The sequence below is a fragment of the Numida meleagris genome, chromosome 6 (assembly GCF_002078875.1).
Source record: "Numida meleagris isolate 19003 breed g44 Domestic line chromosome 6, NumMel1.0, whole genome shotgun sequence".
Taxonomy (NCBI): Eukaryota; Metazoa; Chordata; class Aves; order Galliformes; family Numididae; genus Numida; species Numida meleagris.
The window spans coordinates 16,014,721-16,031,140 of NC_034414.1; the positions used below are offsets into that span (position 1 = coordinate 16,014,721).

A 16,420-nucleotide genomic window follows, 5' to 3' on the forward strand; every position below is an offset into this window, starting at 1 on the left:
TCCCCTTCCCTGCCCAGGTGAATTTGGAGCAGAGTGGGAATAGGAAGGAAGTGCTCTGTGTTGAGCGTTTCAGTCTCTGGGCCTCCTTGCTGTAGCTGCTGATGTGTAATTATGCGTGAACTTGGTTGTAGACTTTGCCTTGCAGCAAGCACCAGACTGGTGCTCCCCGTGACAGTTACAGCGCTCTCTGCTCCCTGTGCTGTCAGGATGCAGCCTCATGTCTCACCTTGCCTCTCGCTCCTGTTGTGTCCTGCTCCCTGAGTTGCTGGCTGGTGGCAGGCAGCAGCAACTGAAGAGCCACAGCACGCAGCATTGAGCAGGATGGAGGATTTGTAGGCACTGACCCTGGGAGCACACGGCAACATACCTTGGTTGGGGAGTGGCTCAGGAGGAGAGACGTTTAATCTCCAGCAGCCAGCTGCAGATCTGCTCTGTAACCAGGGCTCACTGTGGGATGAGATGTTGTTAAGGAATACACAGGATTTACCTCGTGTATCTGAGCTGACTCCTTCCAAGACAAAGCCTGAATATGAATAAGTAATGTGGAGGACGTCGTTCTGACATGGGGAAAGTGAGCTTGAACCAGTGGGGATAAGTGTAAAGGGTCTTTTGGGCACCCAGAGGCCAGCAGGGACAAGGAACTAACAGGGATAACACATCCAGCTAACATCAGGCCATCCAGTGTCCTGCCTGGACAAGCAAGGGAATGGCGCTGAGAGGATGCTGTTCCCAAGCATGTAGCATGTCCTCAGCAACACCCTTAAGATAGGTGGTACTGGGAGGGCTTATCTGTGCTCCCCAGCTGTAGGGGCTTGTTTTTCAGGAAATGCTGCATGCCCTTTGATACCAGATCTCAGAGGTGTCTGCCGAGCCCCCAGGAAGTCAGAGAGTTCATTTAAAACTTCAGCTTTTTTAAGACAGCATGTGTTGCTTCTGCTCAGCAAAAGAGACCTTTAGTGTTGGGAGAGCGTGGGATGGTTTGATTGGAAAAATTATATAAATCTTCCCTTGAAAGAGCCAAAGATGCTTTGGAGCAGCCCTGGGGTATGGAGAGAGCTGTGCTTTTGACTGTGGTCCCCCAGTTCAGTATAATTTTAGCTGTGGCTCCTGGCACCCTATTACAGGGGAGAGGAAGGGAGCCAGGCATGGCCTTGGCTCCATCACCCTTTGCAGCAGGGGTGGGGAGCGAGGTGCAGGGCTCACAGTGATGCAGCAGGGCTGCGTGAGCGTGGTGCGGACCTCTTCCCACTCCCCTCTGCCACGGCTTGTTCAAAGCAGCACTGCTGGCTCGGGGAAGGTGCCTTGCCTCCAGCATCACACTGGAAGAGCTTGGTGGGGATGTGGGAGAAAGACGGTGTCCAAAAGGGTGGGGGAGTTGTGGCACAGAGGCGTAGTAGAGCAGAGAGACTCACTGCCTTGGCTGGCTGCACTGCAGGTTGGGCTCTTTGCAAATGTATTACCCTAGAAACCACCTTGGTCAAAGTAGGCAAAAAGACCTCAAGGGAAGCCTGCGTTTCCTTCTCTCCCACCTCAGCACTACTGCAGAACAGACATGAAGCTTCCTCCTTACGTTGCCCAGTCTCTGAGAAATGTATTCCCATTTTCGGCTATATTTCCCTTATGACTATATTTAAAGAGCCTTTTGCTCCTTAATGATGTACACACGCATGCACACTTCTCCCTTCCAGTACAGCCACAGCGAGCACCTGCCCCTTCCCAGAGACCCCAGAGCAACCTCAGCCAGCAGCTGGGTTTTGTGCTGCCAAGGCTTCCCGAACTGTGCGTGCCTGCCTTCAAAAGTCTCCAAGCAATTCCGGCACTCTGCAGAGCTTTTAGATCTAAAGGAAATGCAGCGAAAACAAAGGAGGTGACAGCTTTCCCTCAGGAACTGACCTTGGTGGCACCCGCCGCTCCCTCCCCAGGCGTGAGCTGCTGCTACTGGGGGAGGCAGCGTGTTAAAAGTCAGCTCTGGGAGCTGAGTGGGAGGCCACAGATGACTGAGCCTTGTGTTGCCTTGTGTCAAATTTCATGGAGGAAGTCGAGGGTTGGGCGGGTTAGACCCCCCCTCCTTGCTTCCCTCTCCAGAGCTGGATTTAAAAGCATGTGCACAGGGTGCTGATTGTTGGATCGTCGCGTGCACATTCTCCACAGGGGACCCTGGATAAACAGCCCTTGCAGTGACATTTTTCCCTTTTGTGTTTCTAGAAAGCAGACAGCGTGTGTGGGGCGAGCCGGGGGTTTCAAAGCCCCTGTGAATTAGGGGCTGAAGTCAGACTCAGCCGGAACAATGGTGCATTCAGTGGCTGACGTTGTTCCCCTCCCGGCTCGGGGTTTTGCTGACATTGTAATTGAAAACCACTCCAAGAGATTAGTTTTGTTTCCTCTGCTTCCACCCGCCTTTGAGCTCCTGTGGTTTATCTCTCTCTGTTTTGTTCGCAGGTCTGACTGCCTCATTAAAACAATACGCTCGGAAGGCTACTTTGGCATGTACAGAGGTAAGAAGAGCTGGGTCAGGCTCCTCCAGCTATGTATGACTTTGCTCTGCGAGCACTGGTGTGTATATGTGGGAGGAGAAGCCTGTATTCTCTGGCTTGGAGTGCAATACCTTAGCAGTACCTGCAGATGTTGACAGCTGCAGCTATGTGTGAAAGTAAACTGCTCCATGCCAGGTGTCTGCTCAGCAATCCACCATCTGGGACTTGAGTCCTCCCCACGGCTGTTCTGGTGTTAAACCTCACCATTCACCGAAGGTCACCTTTACTCGCAGTTTACACGGAGCTGCTGTCCCAGGACTGTAGGTGGGCACTTCCCACATTGGGCACCATAACTTTCATCAGAGGGGTAGTAGCAAAGGTCTCAAAGTATCTTACTTTGTGGCTGCTGATTGAATTTATGTCAGGGCTCCCTACCAGTGTGATCAGGCCTGTTTGGAGCTGTAAAAAAATGAGAGGATGGTTTGTGATGGAAGCCCAGCTGTTATATCTTTGGGTGTTAACCTGCTAGAAATCTCCTGGCTCTGTGGTTTAGGCTGTCCATTGTAGCAGTGAGTTCTTCAGTTGGTATCTTTCCTAGTTTTAATGAAAAATTCTTGGAAGTTTTTAAACATTTTGGAGAGAGAATTGCAGGCTAAATTCTGATTTCAATCATAGTAGAGGAAAACATGGAATTATGGCCTTGGCTGTCCACACAGTCCAGCTGGCATAGTTGACGCTGAACTCTGGTCCCAGTTATATACTGGTAATCAATTGCCTGAATATGCAGATTTTATCTCTGAGATGTTCAGATAGCGTTCTTTGTGGCGCCCATTCATTGACAAAGCATGATTAAAGGACAGCATTGTTTAAATGAGTCCTTGCTTCCTTCTCAAGCAAGAGTCTGGAGATGCTGGCTCCTTGCTGTTTGCAGCGGCTCCTGCCAATCCCTCCGTAGTTCCTAAGGAAGCATGGTTGCTGTGGCCATCCATTGTTGGAACAGCAGTTGGCTGCCAAGGCAGTATCTCTTGCCCAACTTGCTGGTGGGCGTTTGGGGGGAGTGAGGTGGATACTGGGGATGGATTGGCTGCTTTATTGCAGCTCTCCTGAGAGCAGGCAACAAGGCAAATAACCCTGCGGAATCCTGGCAAGCTCCGTGCTCAGTGCTAGCAGCAATGTGTTCCCCTTGCCTTTTCCCAGAAGCTGGCTGCTCCTGAGTTCCTGGCCAGGAATGAAGCCTGCCTTAACTTTGGCCATAAATACCCACTGGCAGGCAGCTTTCTGGGGAGCAGAGAGAAGAAGTTGTTCCTGGGAACTTACACGGGAGATTGTAGGGTTGTCAGGGCCTTTGAGAGAGACTGTTCAGTCCTTTCAAGGGCAAGGATATGCACCTCCAGGCCACATTTCACTCCCAAGCAGAAATCTCAAAGGAGACAGAGGGTTTTGCGTGGCTCTTGCTTTTTTCACCTGTTGTGTAGGAGCAGTGATGAGTCCAGATGACTTGGTTTCCCGCTAACCTCATACCTCCATTTGAGAGCCGATAATGGCTTGAACTTATCTTCTCCGGTTATTGAGTGAGGAGCTGGGTTTAGGTTTGTGAACAGCTGCAGCCCCTTCCTGAAATTCACAGATGTTTCAGTATGGCCAGGATGCTAAAATGAGTCTTTCAAGTACGGAGGTTCTTGTCTCTGTGCCTCAGTTGTGGGAGCTGACATTAGGAGCCTTTTCTTCCTTCTCAGTGAGAGATGAGACGATAAAGTACGTCCAAGACTTGAGAAAAGCCTAAGTACTTTTCTGGGAAAAAGGTAAAGATACAGCTCAGAGTGGCAGCCAGTGGGAGATGGAAATCAGATGGTAGGGCGGGTTCTTGCCCCTTCCATCTGTCCCAGTTCCCCAGCAGAGGTTGTTCTGTGACTCACAAGTGCTTATTTTCAGATGTTAAGCTGAAATTAGGAGGATTGATTGTTAAGAGGCTAGAGTGGCAGCTGCTGTGTCCCATGGTAGTCACAAACACATTGATCATCCCTGCAGGACACTTGTCCTCTGTCAGAGGACAGAAAGGGTCTGCTTAGGCCCAGCCTTTCCCGCTGTGTGACTTCAGGCCTTTCTCATGTGTGAACCAAAGCTCACTGGTGCGGACAGGAGAGAGGTTTGAGCCTGCAGGCTACTTTTCTGCAAGTCATCTTGTCAGATCTTATGGGGAGCACGTGGCACACGCCCAGCTCTGTATGGGTAGCCCACAGTGAAAATTCTGGTGTGTAAGACAATCTCAACATTTCTTTCAAATTCTTCTCTGAAACCTAGAGGCGTTCTTGGCCTTGTTTGGCTGAGAAATAAGAGGATTTTCTCAAGTTCTTTCTCCTAATATCTAGGTAGCAGCAGTGCCAGGTGCTGTGTCTCCCTGCTTGTGCTAAGGGATGTCTGTATGCTGCCTTCGGATGTGATGCCAAGCAAATGGATTCATAATTCATAGTGCCCCTGGGCTTCTGGACTATCTGGGCACCAATGGAATGAGACTGTGGGCAGAAGCCCTCTCCAATCCCTAGTACAAGCCATCCAGAAGTCACCTACAGATCCCAGCACGTGTCCTGGAAAGTCCCACTGCTATTTGTAGAGCAGACGTTTAACCTAGCTGGCAGAGAGCACAGGCCTAGACCAGGCTGGAGAAATGCCCTTTGCTGTTGATGACGTTTGGAGTTTAGCTGCACCTTGTTTGATGTATATTCTTAGCATGGTGTTACAGTAGTGTGTCAGCTTTCCCTGGCCTCTGCTAATAATATCTCCCACGTCACCCCCCATTCACACGCTGCCTGCCAAAATTACCCCAGACTGCCAGGGCCATGCCAAGTTTTCCAGGCTTCAGTGTACCCTATTAATGTTTGGGATAGTTGCATTTATATTGCCCTGGTTCTACCTATTCACTGCACAGCTTCCTCGATTCTGGTTTGTTTCTGATGTCTTCGGTGAGGAGCTGCCTCCGTTTTCTGGCATGAGAAAACACCAGCTTATTTTTCCATGAGATGACACAACAAGGTGGGATATGCCCTCCTTCCCTTTTTGCAAATCAGCTGGGTTGTTTAGGGTTCATAAGCAAGAGTGCTAATGCTGCATGGGGCTCAGGAGGAGAGTGACTCAGTCCTCCTTTATGTAGGTTGTTGTTGGTATATAAGAGCTTCTATGAAAAATGTGTTTAATAACAAAACCTAGGGGTCAGGGAGAAAAGGCACTTACAATTTCAGCTGGCAAACAACTAACTGTTTCTGCCTCTAACAATTTGATTTCAATCTTTGTGGTTCTTCCCTACTTTTCAAAATACATTTTTTTTTTAATTTAACAATTACAATTTATTTTGCGTTTTGGTTGCCTGCCATTGCTTCAGGTACATGCAGCATTGCCTGTAGGCCACGATTAGCTTTAATTAGGGAAATACGGTCGTTGGCATAGCTAGAATTGAAGAGCTGCAAGATTTTTATAACGAGGTAGAAAACACTATGGAAAGCATCCAGCAAACAGCTGAAGTATCTCATTTCTCCTCCTCCAGTGATTTGAAGCTGTTATGGATTATTGAGGACAGGGATTATCCGTTCTCTGCTAAGCAGCTTTGCTGAAAATATCAAAGATGTAGGAAAAAAACAAATTGGTTAACTTTTCTCCATCTTTTGCATATTTTATTTCCCTCCATTTTATTTGCATTTGAGGGAGAAATTGATGTGAAAACCTCCATGGTTCCTGGAGGATGTCAGCACATGCCAATGCTTATATTTTTCCTTGATGTTTTAGGCTTATATTTCTTTCTTTCAAGGAACACTTTGTACATCTATTTGAATAGCAAATACGTTCTTTCTTCTTTCCTTTTTTTTTTCTTTTTCCAAGGAAAAAGTGATTTATGCTGTCTCAGTGCTCTACAGGTACTTATTTCCTTACTGTTAGGAGCAAGGTTGAGGTTGTCTTCAACTTGGCACTTGATGAAACACTTTGCAAGTAGCCACTTCACTTGAAAATCAGGCTGTGTGGATTCACAAAACGTGAATGTTGCTGACAGAGAGAAAAATGTGTTAGACTGTCCTGCCAAGGCTGTCTGTTTTCCTTTGGGTACTTCCTATGTGATGGAGATGCAGATTTAAGGATTTCCATGTCCTGGTCCCAGCTGTGATGCCACTCCACTTCCTAATCTGCAGAATGTCCCCCCAAGCCTGTGTTTTTCCACATCTAATTTCTGAGTTCTGTAATCATTTTTGAAGGAGAGAGGCAGAAAGCCATCCTCAGGAAGAGAGTTGACTTGTCTTTCTTTAGGTCTGTTGAGCCCTTCTTACACTTCCTGTTAACTTGAGCTCATACCTCCTAAAAACAAGTCCCCCACATCTTCAAAGCTTAGTGTGAGTGCAGGCTTGTCTTCTTTTTGGCAATCAGAGTTTTGGGACAAGTTGTTTTAATCTCCACAGCAAGCCTAAATGCAGAAGGCGTACCCTGGCAAAGACAGGGTTTGTATTTAGTCTTGCAAAGGTGTTTAGTCTGTTTGCAAGTATCAAGCTCCCCCGCAAGGCTTGGAGCTCAGCGTGGAGGCTTGGAAATATTATGGCTATCTAATGGAGGACTTTCTGAGCTTTAACGCTGAAAAGGAAGAGAATATTCTGGAACACTAATCTAATGGTGCCCAACCACACATGTTCAGATGGATCCAGCCATCCCCTCAGCCTGTTAGCCCCGGGGCAGGTTGAAAGCTGCCTGCCAACTGTTGTGTTGCGCTAATGCCGGTCCCAAGGCCCTCCAGGCCCTGTAGGCTGCTCATTGTGGCAGGCACAATGCAGGGATTTGCTGCTTGTTGCTCCTGACAAAAAGAAGTTCAGTGGGTGGTGGGAGCGAGGTTTGTTTACAGCCCTGGTCCCTGGTGTGCAGGCCAGCCTAGCCACACCATGGCTTGCGGTGGACAAAAAGCCAGCTCAACTGTCCTACTGAGCAACTGCTCGGAGAGTGACACCCAGTGGTGATATGCAAGAGCAATCATCTAAGCCCAGGAGCCTGTGCAGCGCTGGCTGAAGTCCCTGCAGAGGTACCAGTTGCCATCAGCCAACCTCCAGCTCTGCCGTCCTCAGTTTTGAGCTGCAACACACTTCTGAATAATCCAGATAACTGCTCCTTCTTTCAGTCTCGTTCTCCAGTGGGTTTTTCCTTTCTTCCATTCTAGGCGCTGCAGTGAACCTGACTCTAGTGACACCAGAGAAGGCTATCAAACTGGCAGCCAATGACTTCTTCCGGCATCACCTCTCCAAAGATGGGTGAGTAGAGGGTGCAGACCTTAAGCGTTTAGCTTAAAAGACACTAGCTTTTGGGATGAGGCTGCTGAGGTGTCTGGGTAAAGGTGGAGCATGGTGATATGGTGACTGAAATGTTAGCTGACCTTGAACAGCTCAGCCAGTGATTACATTTAAGCTAAAGAAATGATGTCTAAAACTGGAAGTGAAAAGCACTTCACTGGATGACTGCTTTTTATTCAAGCTTCTAAAAATAGTCCTAGCTCTTAGCCGAGGTTAACAGATCCAGACTTTGTAAGCAACGTATTTGAGAGGAGCCCAATGGCACTGATGGCTGCTCAAACAGCTGCTGGGAGGACCCTTGTCCTCAGCATCCCATTGGATGCTGCTGTGTTCTTTCGGGCTTTTCAGTGACTGTAGCTTGAACAGATGGTGACTCAAGTTGTGTAGACCCCAAACTTAGCACCCTCTTGTCCTTCTATAGCTTGAAAATAATTTTAGAGAGCTGAGAAGAAGTGATGAATGAACCTGAGTGGCAAAGGGCACTGGCAATGGAAATGCCAGATGAAGATTATCTGTTTAGTTTGAGAATGTGGGTTAATGCAGACTCAATGCCAGTAAAAAGTGCTAGTATGGTGGTTGTTTGGAGCTGGACCTTGGATATTTAATGCTGTTTTCACTGAGATATTTCCCTTGCAATTCAGAGGACGCTTGTGTCTCCCTTCAGGATCAAGACATCTCTCCAGAGACAGACAGTGAAGGGTCCAGCAAGGGCACTGACTTCAGCGACAGTAGTTAGAAAGCAACCTGCCTGGGATAAAATCCCAGTTCTTAACTCATCCTAGCAGTTCACCTTGCTGCAAATGCAAAGCTCTGCCACAATTACGTGGTTTAACAGCTTCCCGTAACATGCCATGCCAGTCGCAGCTGCTGCAGAACACAGTGACTCAACAATGTCAGCGGAGTCTGCAAATTTACAGAGGTTGAGGATCTGAGCCTTTCATCTTTCAAATCTGAGCCATTTTTTTTGTTCTGGAGTCTTTTTAAGTAGCGCTTAGTGTACATTTGTGTGACTCATTGGCTCGCAGCTGTTTGCGATCGTCCGTCTCTTCAAATAGTGTCTCTCTGTACTCTGCACAGAGGGTGGGAGGTGATGATGTCCTCATTGCTTCTTCCAAGTGGTGGGTCTCATCCCTGCAGCAGACAGCACAGCGAGCCCTGATGTACTTTTGTAGCCCAGAGCGCAGCTAAGCTCTTTGCCACCATCTATGAAGTGAAGGCTTAATAGGTTGCGTCTTAGTATGAAGTATTTTTTTCTCCTTTAGAGGAAAATAAAGGTTGGGCCTTGTTTAGGTGGCAAGTGAACTAGACATCACATGGTGTTGAGGTCAACCGTAGTGGGGGACTTGGACAAACAAAATCTGGTCAGCTCTTTTTGTGGAGATAGCTGGAGTGAATTGGACAGAACCTTGATACTGTGACTATATTTAAGATATTTCTAACTAGAGGTGTCATTCCAAGATGCAATGGGAAAGAAGGTGTCTTGCAAGTTAGCTGTGGCTGCTATAGTAGCCCTGAAGCAGGCCCTGAAACTGGGATCCATCTGGAAGGTATTGTACATGTTGTGACCTTGCTTAGGGCATGGGGAGCAGGCAGATCACCATGGAGCATGAGGACCCTTAGAAACTGTAGGGCAGTTGCTTATCTTGGAATCCTTCTTCTTCTTGCAAGGAAATCACAGGCATGGGGATGGTGAAAGTAACTTGTTGGAGAGGTGGTGCCCAGCCATGCTCTGGTGGCTGCGTGCCACCTTCCTGCTGGCAATTCAGAGGATCTCTTCCCGTGTGCAGTACACATGACAAAACCATTTCACTGGGTGATGGAGCTGGGTGTCTGCCAGGGATTTGCCTTGCTCTTGCTCCCACTTTCCAAGCTGTTTGCAGGCTTCTCCCTTGAGATGCTTCTGTCCCCTTCTCCCTGGCTATTTTGGATATAAGACAGGGCGACAGTCTTCTAGATCAATTTAACATTGAATGCCTTCCTTGCTAAGCTTCTGGCACTTGTCTTGCTTGAAATGTGTTGTTTATCAGTTCCTTGTTTTACAAAACATGCGTATTTTATCAGTGTCTGCTGATCAAAAGTTGCTGAGTCTGTCTTCCACTTGCACTTGGAAGAATCACTTGTGGACAGGAGAAAATGTGGCAAATGGCCCAAAATAGCTTCAAGATACTCAGCAACTTTTAGTGAGCTTTTTTTTTTCCCTTTGAAAAAACTTGATGTTGAAATGGACCTGCTTTTAAACTGCTAGAAAAAGAATGTGGCATAAAGCCTGTTTCCAAAAGGCCAGATGGAAAACAACACGGATAATGTAGGAAGCTCCTGACTGCAGATTGCTGGAAGACTATTTTGGGGCTGTATCACCGCGGGTTTGTGCTAGACTACTTTTTTTTTTCTGGCTGTGCTCATGGATGCATCAGGAGGTGACATACTGGGGCTGTGGGACCTCAGGTGGGACCGTATGCCCCTGTTGATGCTCCTGTCTCCCTGAGCCTGAAGAATTCTGCTCCTGCAGGTCTCTCCAGCCTGGGGCCAGCTCGGATGAGCATTCCCCCTCCTACAGTGCTTTTCCTCTCCTTTTGTCACAAGAAAAATGTGTTCACAGGGTAGGGGCTTAATTTCTGCTTCTTTTCCTGTTTATATTTTCACGTTGACAGCACTGTGGCAGCCTGCTGTTAACACTTCTCATTTCCAGAGGAAACAAAACTTACTGCGCTGGTCTTCCGATGCCTCCTCATTTAGTAACAAGGAGCCCTGTGAGCCTTGGAAACCCCCTTGAAAACGTGGCATTGTCCTGTGATTATTTTGCCCTAAGAGTCTCTGTGGTTTCCAGGCCAACAAGCAGAAGTGGGGATCTGCAGAAGCATCTTCCTGCAGGTCTTCATCGCTGTGGCTGCGCCTCTGGGAAAGCAGGATGTGAGAGGGGAAACTTCCTCCCTTTAGGCTACAGGGAACTGATGAGATTTTTCTCTGAATTTCTGAAGCTGGATGGATTGAGAAACCCATAAACTCAGAGCTGCTGCAGTAGCTTTATCATCCGGAGCAGAGAATGAGAGAGCAAGAATCACTAGAGCTAAGTGAAGCACTTGGGTATGAAGCACACGGGGATGAAGCTAAGAAAGCGATGTAAATTGGTAGTACACCTGCATGCATTTAAAGTGCAATGATGTTTTTAGGTGCTCGATATGTGAGGTCTCTTATAGCTGCAAGTGTTGCATATAACTCTTCTTGTCCTCTTTGAATTTGGGTGTTAAGCACTTCCTAAAAGCTGGTCCCTGTATAGTGTCCTATGGAGTTTCATGTTTATCTGCAGAGCACTGAGTGCCAGATGGCTGCTGTTTGCCATGTGTTTGCCAGGTTTGGTTCTTGGCTAAGTGCTCTGCCTTGGCTCCAGTAAAAAGTGTCTCCTGTCTCCTTATAAAAGGTATTTCTTAATCATAAAAACTCCACAGTGTCCCTGGATGAGTTTCCTGCTGTTCCTCCTCCTCGAGGCCTATTATTATGTTATTCTCTTGCCACTCCCATCCTATTTACCTGCATTTTATTTGCTGTTCTGGAGCAAAGGCTGGTGATGTGCTGACTGAGCAGCTCAGGTTCCTACTTAGACCGGTGCGATTGCACTAACTGTTCCTTTGCTGATGCCAGCAAATTTTCTTCCTTTCTGTCCCCCTTCTTTTCTGGCTTTGCTTAGAGAAGAGAAATAGCTGACTATAATCCCAGAGGCAAACACAGCACTTGTCCTGCTCTCCCATGTAGGTGTGGAGAATGGAGCTTGTTCTCCATTGCCTTGCTGGCTGGGCTCTTTCCTTCATCTGCTCCTCTTTCAGGCTCTCCTAAAATACTCAGACCATCTCTTTTGTGTCATCTGGATAAGCAGCCATTGCATGGCCTGGGTGATCCTTAAGCTGCAAAGTGCACATAGACAGACTGTGAAGAGGAGGAAGGAGGGATGCTGCTGTTAGTCGTGCTGCTGAGCTTCTGTGTCACCTTGTACGCACTCACACAATCACAGAATCATTAAGGTTGGAAATGACCTCCAAGATCACCAAGTCCAATCACAGCCCACCCCCACCATGCCTGCTGACCACGTCCCTCAGTGCTACATCTCCATGGTTCTTGAACACCTCTGGGGACAGTGACTCCACCACCTCCCTGGGCAGCCTATGCCCATGCATCACTGCTTTCTAAGAAGAATTTTATTGGGCCAGTTCTCTCCTGTAGTTATCTGCTGGATGTCCAGATACTTCCTTAATGCAGATAACCCGCATCCAACCTACTGAGACTTGTAGGTGGAAGAGCAAGTTCAGAGTTGATAATCTCACTGTATCTATTCAGGAATAACTGGTTTTGAGATCCTTTTATTTAGCTCACAGCAGCACAGAGAGTTACAGTGGGTTGAAGTCATAGCCACCAAGGGTCAGCCAGAAGGTAAGGGCACCTTCAGCTGTTAATCCAGAGGGAGCTGGAGATGGGTGTTTAATCACAGCAGGAGCCTGCTTTAGCTCCTGCTGTTTGTCTTTGCCTTATTTTTCAGCTCTACTTTGAAACTCTGATTTATACAGAACTTGAAACTTCTTCCTTACCCCCTTTTAGCATTGTTGATTTGTCACTAATTATGTGTACATCAATTACTAAGAAAGAAAGGAAAACAAAAGAGTGACTGATGTCCATCAGTGCAGAATTTGGGATATTTGTTATATTTAACACGCTCTTGCTGTGATGAAAGATTGTTCTTGCACTTGTCGGACCAAACCCTTATAGGAATTGTGGCTTTTGAAGTTAGTTGTGATGTTCCAGTGTTCAAACCACTGAGGATAAGGCCTGTGGTGCCTTGAAGTTGAAACCCCCATTGCTGTCTAGAGATGATCTGTTTCCCAACTCATTTTGTGTGCAGACTAGCAAAGTTTTGTGATGGAAGTTTGACCTTTGGATGGTAAATTTTAAGCCTCCTGACAAAAGATTTGCTTATCTTGGTGTGCTTTTACTTCCTGGACTCCCCTCAGGTTCCCAGGAGATGCAAACCAAAAAGTGGAAAGCCCTCATTCTACCGCTTTTGATGTACCTGTTTAACATCTCTCTAAAATACACCCACGCACAAAAGCCTTCAGTGAGTTGCGCTGGTGGGGCTCCGTGGAGCTCAACTGAGGCAGGCTGATTTTTGTGTGCTGGGGTAACGTCCGACGGATGGACACGCAGGGCATCTTCCAAAGCTTTTGAACTGGGCATCAAAGCAGTCTCCCTGGATGAAAGCCAGGTGTGTGCTCCAGGGTTGCTGCAGGGCTCTTGCTGAGGCAGGAGATGCTCTGCCAGGTCGTGGGGGGACTGGTAGCTGGCTTCTCTGTGCGTGTCTGCATCCTCCCACTGCTGGCCTAAGGGCTGTGCAGCCATGCTTCTGCCCGTGTTTCATCCACAGGGGAATTTGGAAACGTAATACTATGCAATGTTTCTTCCTTCAGTCCCAAAAGAGAGCTCTATATTTAGCCGTGGTAATCTCTGTTGTGGCTTTGTGCCTCTAATCCCCTGCTCTGATACCCAGCCTGGAGAAGATGGGAGGCGGAGAAATAGACGTGCTGACGTGGCAGGCGAGCAGGATTAGGGCAGTCCTGCTGTGACCCGGGGCTCCCTGCGGCCGGTGAGCAGAGCTGGGCAGGTGGGGAGCGGGCAGAGCGATGTGCCCAGCTGGGGGAAGCCTGGCAAATCCCCAGCGCTGCCTGCTGCTCAGCACGTGGGTGGCTCCCAGCAGCAATTAATGCTCCATTCGTTGTGCTCAGACCCTGCGATTGCTTATTGCTGTAGGAGCAGGGCTGTGGGGAGGTGAAAGTGCTCCTTGTGTTTAAAACAACAAAAATAAGAGGCTGTTTCCCCTGGCTGTATGATCTATTTCTGCTTTTTTTTTTTTTCTCCTTTAGAAAAGTAACAGATCATAAGCACTTTTTTTTTTTTTTTCAATGATTTCTCGTGCCGCCAGGGCGTGATATTCTTTCAGAGCGAGAACTCATCAGTTTCTGAAAATTAAGCCTTTCTGCATCCTGAGTTCCTCTTTTCAGCCGTAGCTGGGCGGTTTTGTGGCTTTGGGAGGGAGGAAGCTGTGTTTTGTAAGACAAGAGCATGTCCCCAGTGACTCCAGCTCTCTGGTGCAGAAAATGCACAGAGCCGCAGTACAGGGGGTCCATCGTGCCCTTTGTTCCTCAGCAGGACCAGCTGGGTGTAAAAGGTGCTGCTTCTGCCTTCAGGAAGTAGGTTTGAAAAGGCTGATGAGTTGAAGAAGTTCCTAATCATAAGGGAGCTACTTCTTGACTCTCACATTCACTTTTTACGTATTATGCTTTTGTTGGAGAAGTTGAAAGCAGCAACTTTAACTGTTTCTCCCTTCTCCTTGCACCGTGGTCTCTGTTTGCTGGTGGAGGTGTCGTCAGTGTTTAAAGGACTAGGCTGGCAGGAGGGAAACCGCTGCAGCTCTTGGTCCAGGGATGCAAAGGGCTGCATGTTCCCCTCTTGCCCGCTGCTGAATTGAGGTATGTGGCACCTCTGAAACAGAACCAGGTTAGCGTGTCCTTTGGGACACCTGGTGGTATGATGTGGGTCACCCTTTGGGACCACATGGTATGACAATGAGCAGCCAGCCTTCCGTGTAGGGGTCTGGGGCTGTGCTGGGTGGGCTTGTGGCGTCTTCTGAATGTTGGCCACCTCCTCTGACCATCTCTCTCTTCCTTTGGGCAGGAAGAAGCTGACGCTGCTGAGGGAGATGCTGGCAGGCTGCGGTGCGGGTACCTGCCAGGTGATTGTCACCACTCCCATGGAGATGCTCAAAATCCAGCTGCAGGACGCGGGACGGATTGGTACGTGTGCATCTCCCTGTGTGCCAGGCAAGGGGAGGGAATGAGCCAAAAAAAACCCTTATCCTTCCTCCCACCTTCTTGAGTCAGAGGTACCTCTTCCCTACTCCCTGCGATAGCACCATCCTAACAGCTTCCAGACATCCTTTCTTGGTCAGAACTGAGACCAGAACTGGCACAGCGAATCTGGAGGAAGAGCTGTCACTATTGCCTTAACCTCCTTCAGAAGCCAGCCCAGCGTGTGGCCCTGTTGCTGAGAATGCCTGGTGACGCCCATTAGATACCTTCTGAAACCACCTGGAAAATGGGCCAATTTGTCCTCTAATCTCTCCTTTGATGTGACGTTCCTGAATAATCATGGATTTCTATTTCTTTCATCTGTTTGCTGTTTTTAATGCAGACCTTATCTTCTTTCTGTGTAGTATTTTAAAGTGTTTGAAGGATTTAAGCCACAGTTGAAAGGTTCAGGAGAGGTTCATGCTGCTGTGAACAGCTTGTTCTCTGTGCAGCACGGACCTGTGGTGTGCCGGTGGCAGCCACAGCGTTACCTACAGGTTGGCTTGCCCCCCATCTTCTGGCCAAAGAGGAGAAATGCATCAGAGTTCAAAAAGGCTCCTGGAAAGACCCACGTGGCCTGTATAAATGTGGTCTATACGTGCTCAGAGTTAATGATTGCTGTCAAGGGAAGGAAGCAGAGAACAGAAGTGCTGAATGTCACTCATTCAAGTTTGCCCTACTGGGAGCTCCTGTCCCGTGGCACTAGGCAGCAGGAGGCTGCTGCTGAGCATCTTGCAGTCTCACGCTCTCTCTGTTTCTCCACAGCGGCACAGAAGAAGCTGATGGCAGCACAGGCCCAGCTCTCCTCTTCCTCCGCGGCGGGGGCGGCGGAGCCGGTGGTGGAAACACGCACCACAGCAACGCAGATAACCAGGGAGCTGCTGCGCAGCAAAGGCATCGCGGGACTCTACAAGGGCCTGGGAGCCACGCTGCTGAGGTAGGACACAGCAAAACTGTCAGCCTGAGCCTCCAGGGAGTGACACAGGAGTTTCAAATGTCGTCTTCGTGCAGTCACAGAGCCGGGATGATGTCTGCACTGCACTTGTGGCTGCACTGCCAACACACCGTGCATGCAGCCCTTCCTTTGATGCTCGGTTTGTTGGTGTCTCGCTCTGACTTTGCTCATCTTTGTCCTCTTTCTTTCTTCCCATTCCTCCTTTCCCACCACAGGGATGTTCCATTCTCCATCGTTTACTTCCCGCTGTTCGCAAACCTGAACAAGCTGGGCCAGAAGGACCCCAGTGTTAAGGCCCCCTTCTACGTGTCCTTTCTCTCTGGATGTGTGGCTGGCAGTACGGCTGCAGTGGCTGTCAATCCTTGCGATGGTGAGTCCCCAGCAGCCTGTGCTGGCGGCCTGGTGCCATGTGACAGCACTCAGAGGCCATCAGGTGGGCTGGGTGAGGGGGAGGATGGCCATGGCCGCCTCTTCACTGCATGAGCACTGAGGGAAGTATAGAAAGCGAGCTCTGCTGTTGGAGCTGCTTCCAGGAGCTGAAGGTGTTTCCTTCAGCTGAGCTGGAACCTTGGCCGTTTCTTACACAGAAGTTTGCAGTACTCACTAGGTAAGTCAGGAAGATGTAACTCATTTCAGCCGTTCTTTGCAGAACATGCCCCTGAAAGGGCACGTTTCCATCTGGAGCATTGACCCCCAACCAATGACACGTGGTGTCAAAGGGCAGAGACAAGCAGGGGCCTTTTCTTCTGCCCCACAGCAGCTGCCTCAAATACCTTAAAATCTCACCTGAAA

General features: G+C 48.6%; 1 protein-coding gene across 9 annotated transcripts in view; it reads left to right on the top strand.

Moving 5' to 3' along the window:
- SLC25A22 (solute carrier family 25 member 22) overlaps nucleotides 1–16,420 on the top strand; it is a 37,385-nt gene that overhangs the window by 18,301 nt on the left and 2,664 nt on the right. For 8 of the 9 annotated variants that reach the window (XM_021403860.1, XM_021403861.1, XM_021403863.1 and 5 more), the window contains 5 exons: nucleotides 2,440–2,495; nucleotides 7,657–7,747; nucleotides 14,501–14,619; nucleotides 15,439–15,610; nucleotides 15,844–15,998. In XM_021403860.1, the coding sequence (XP_021259535.1) occupies nucleotides 2,440–2,495; nucleotides 7,657–7,747; nucleotides 14,501–14,619; nucleotides 15,439–15,610; nucleotides 15,844–15,998 (593 nt within the window). Of the gene's footprint in view, nucleotides 1–2,076; nucleotides 2,345–2,439; nucleotides 2,496–7,656; nucleotides 7,748–14,500; nucleotides 14,620–15,438; nucleotides 15,611–15,843; nucleotides 15,999–16,420 lie in introns of those variants that run through there. The other variant, XM_021403868.1, reaches the window with a different exon arrangement.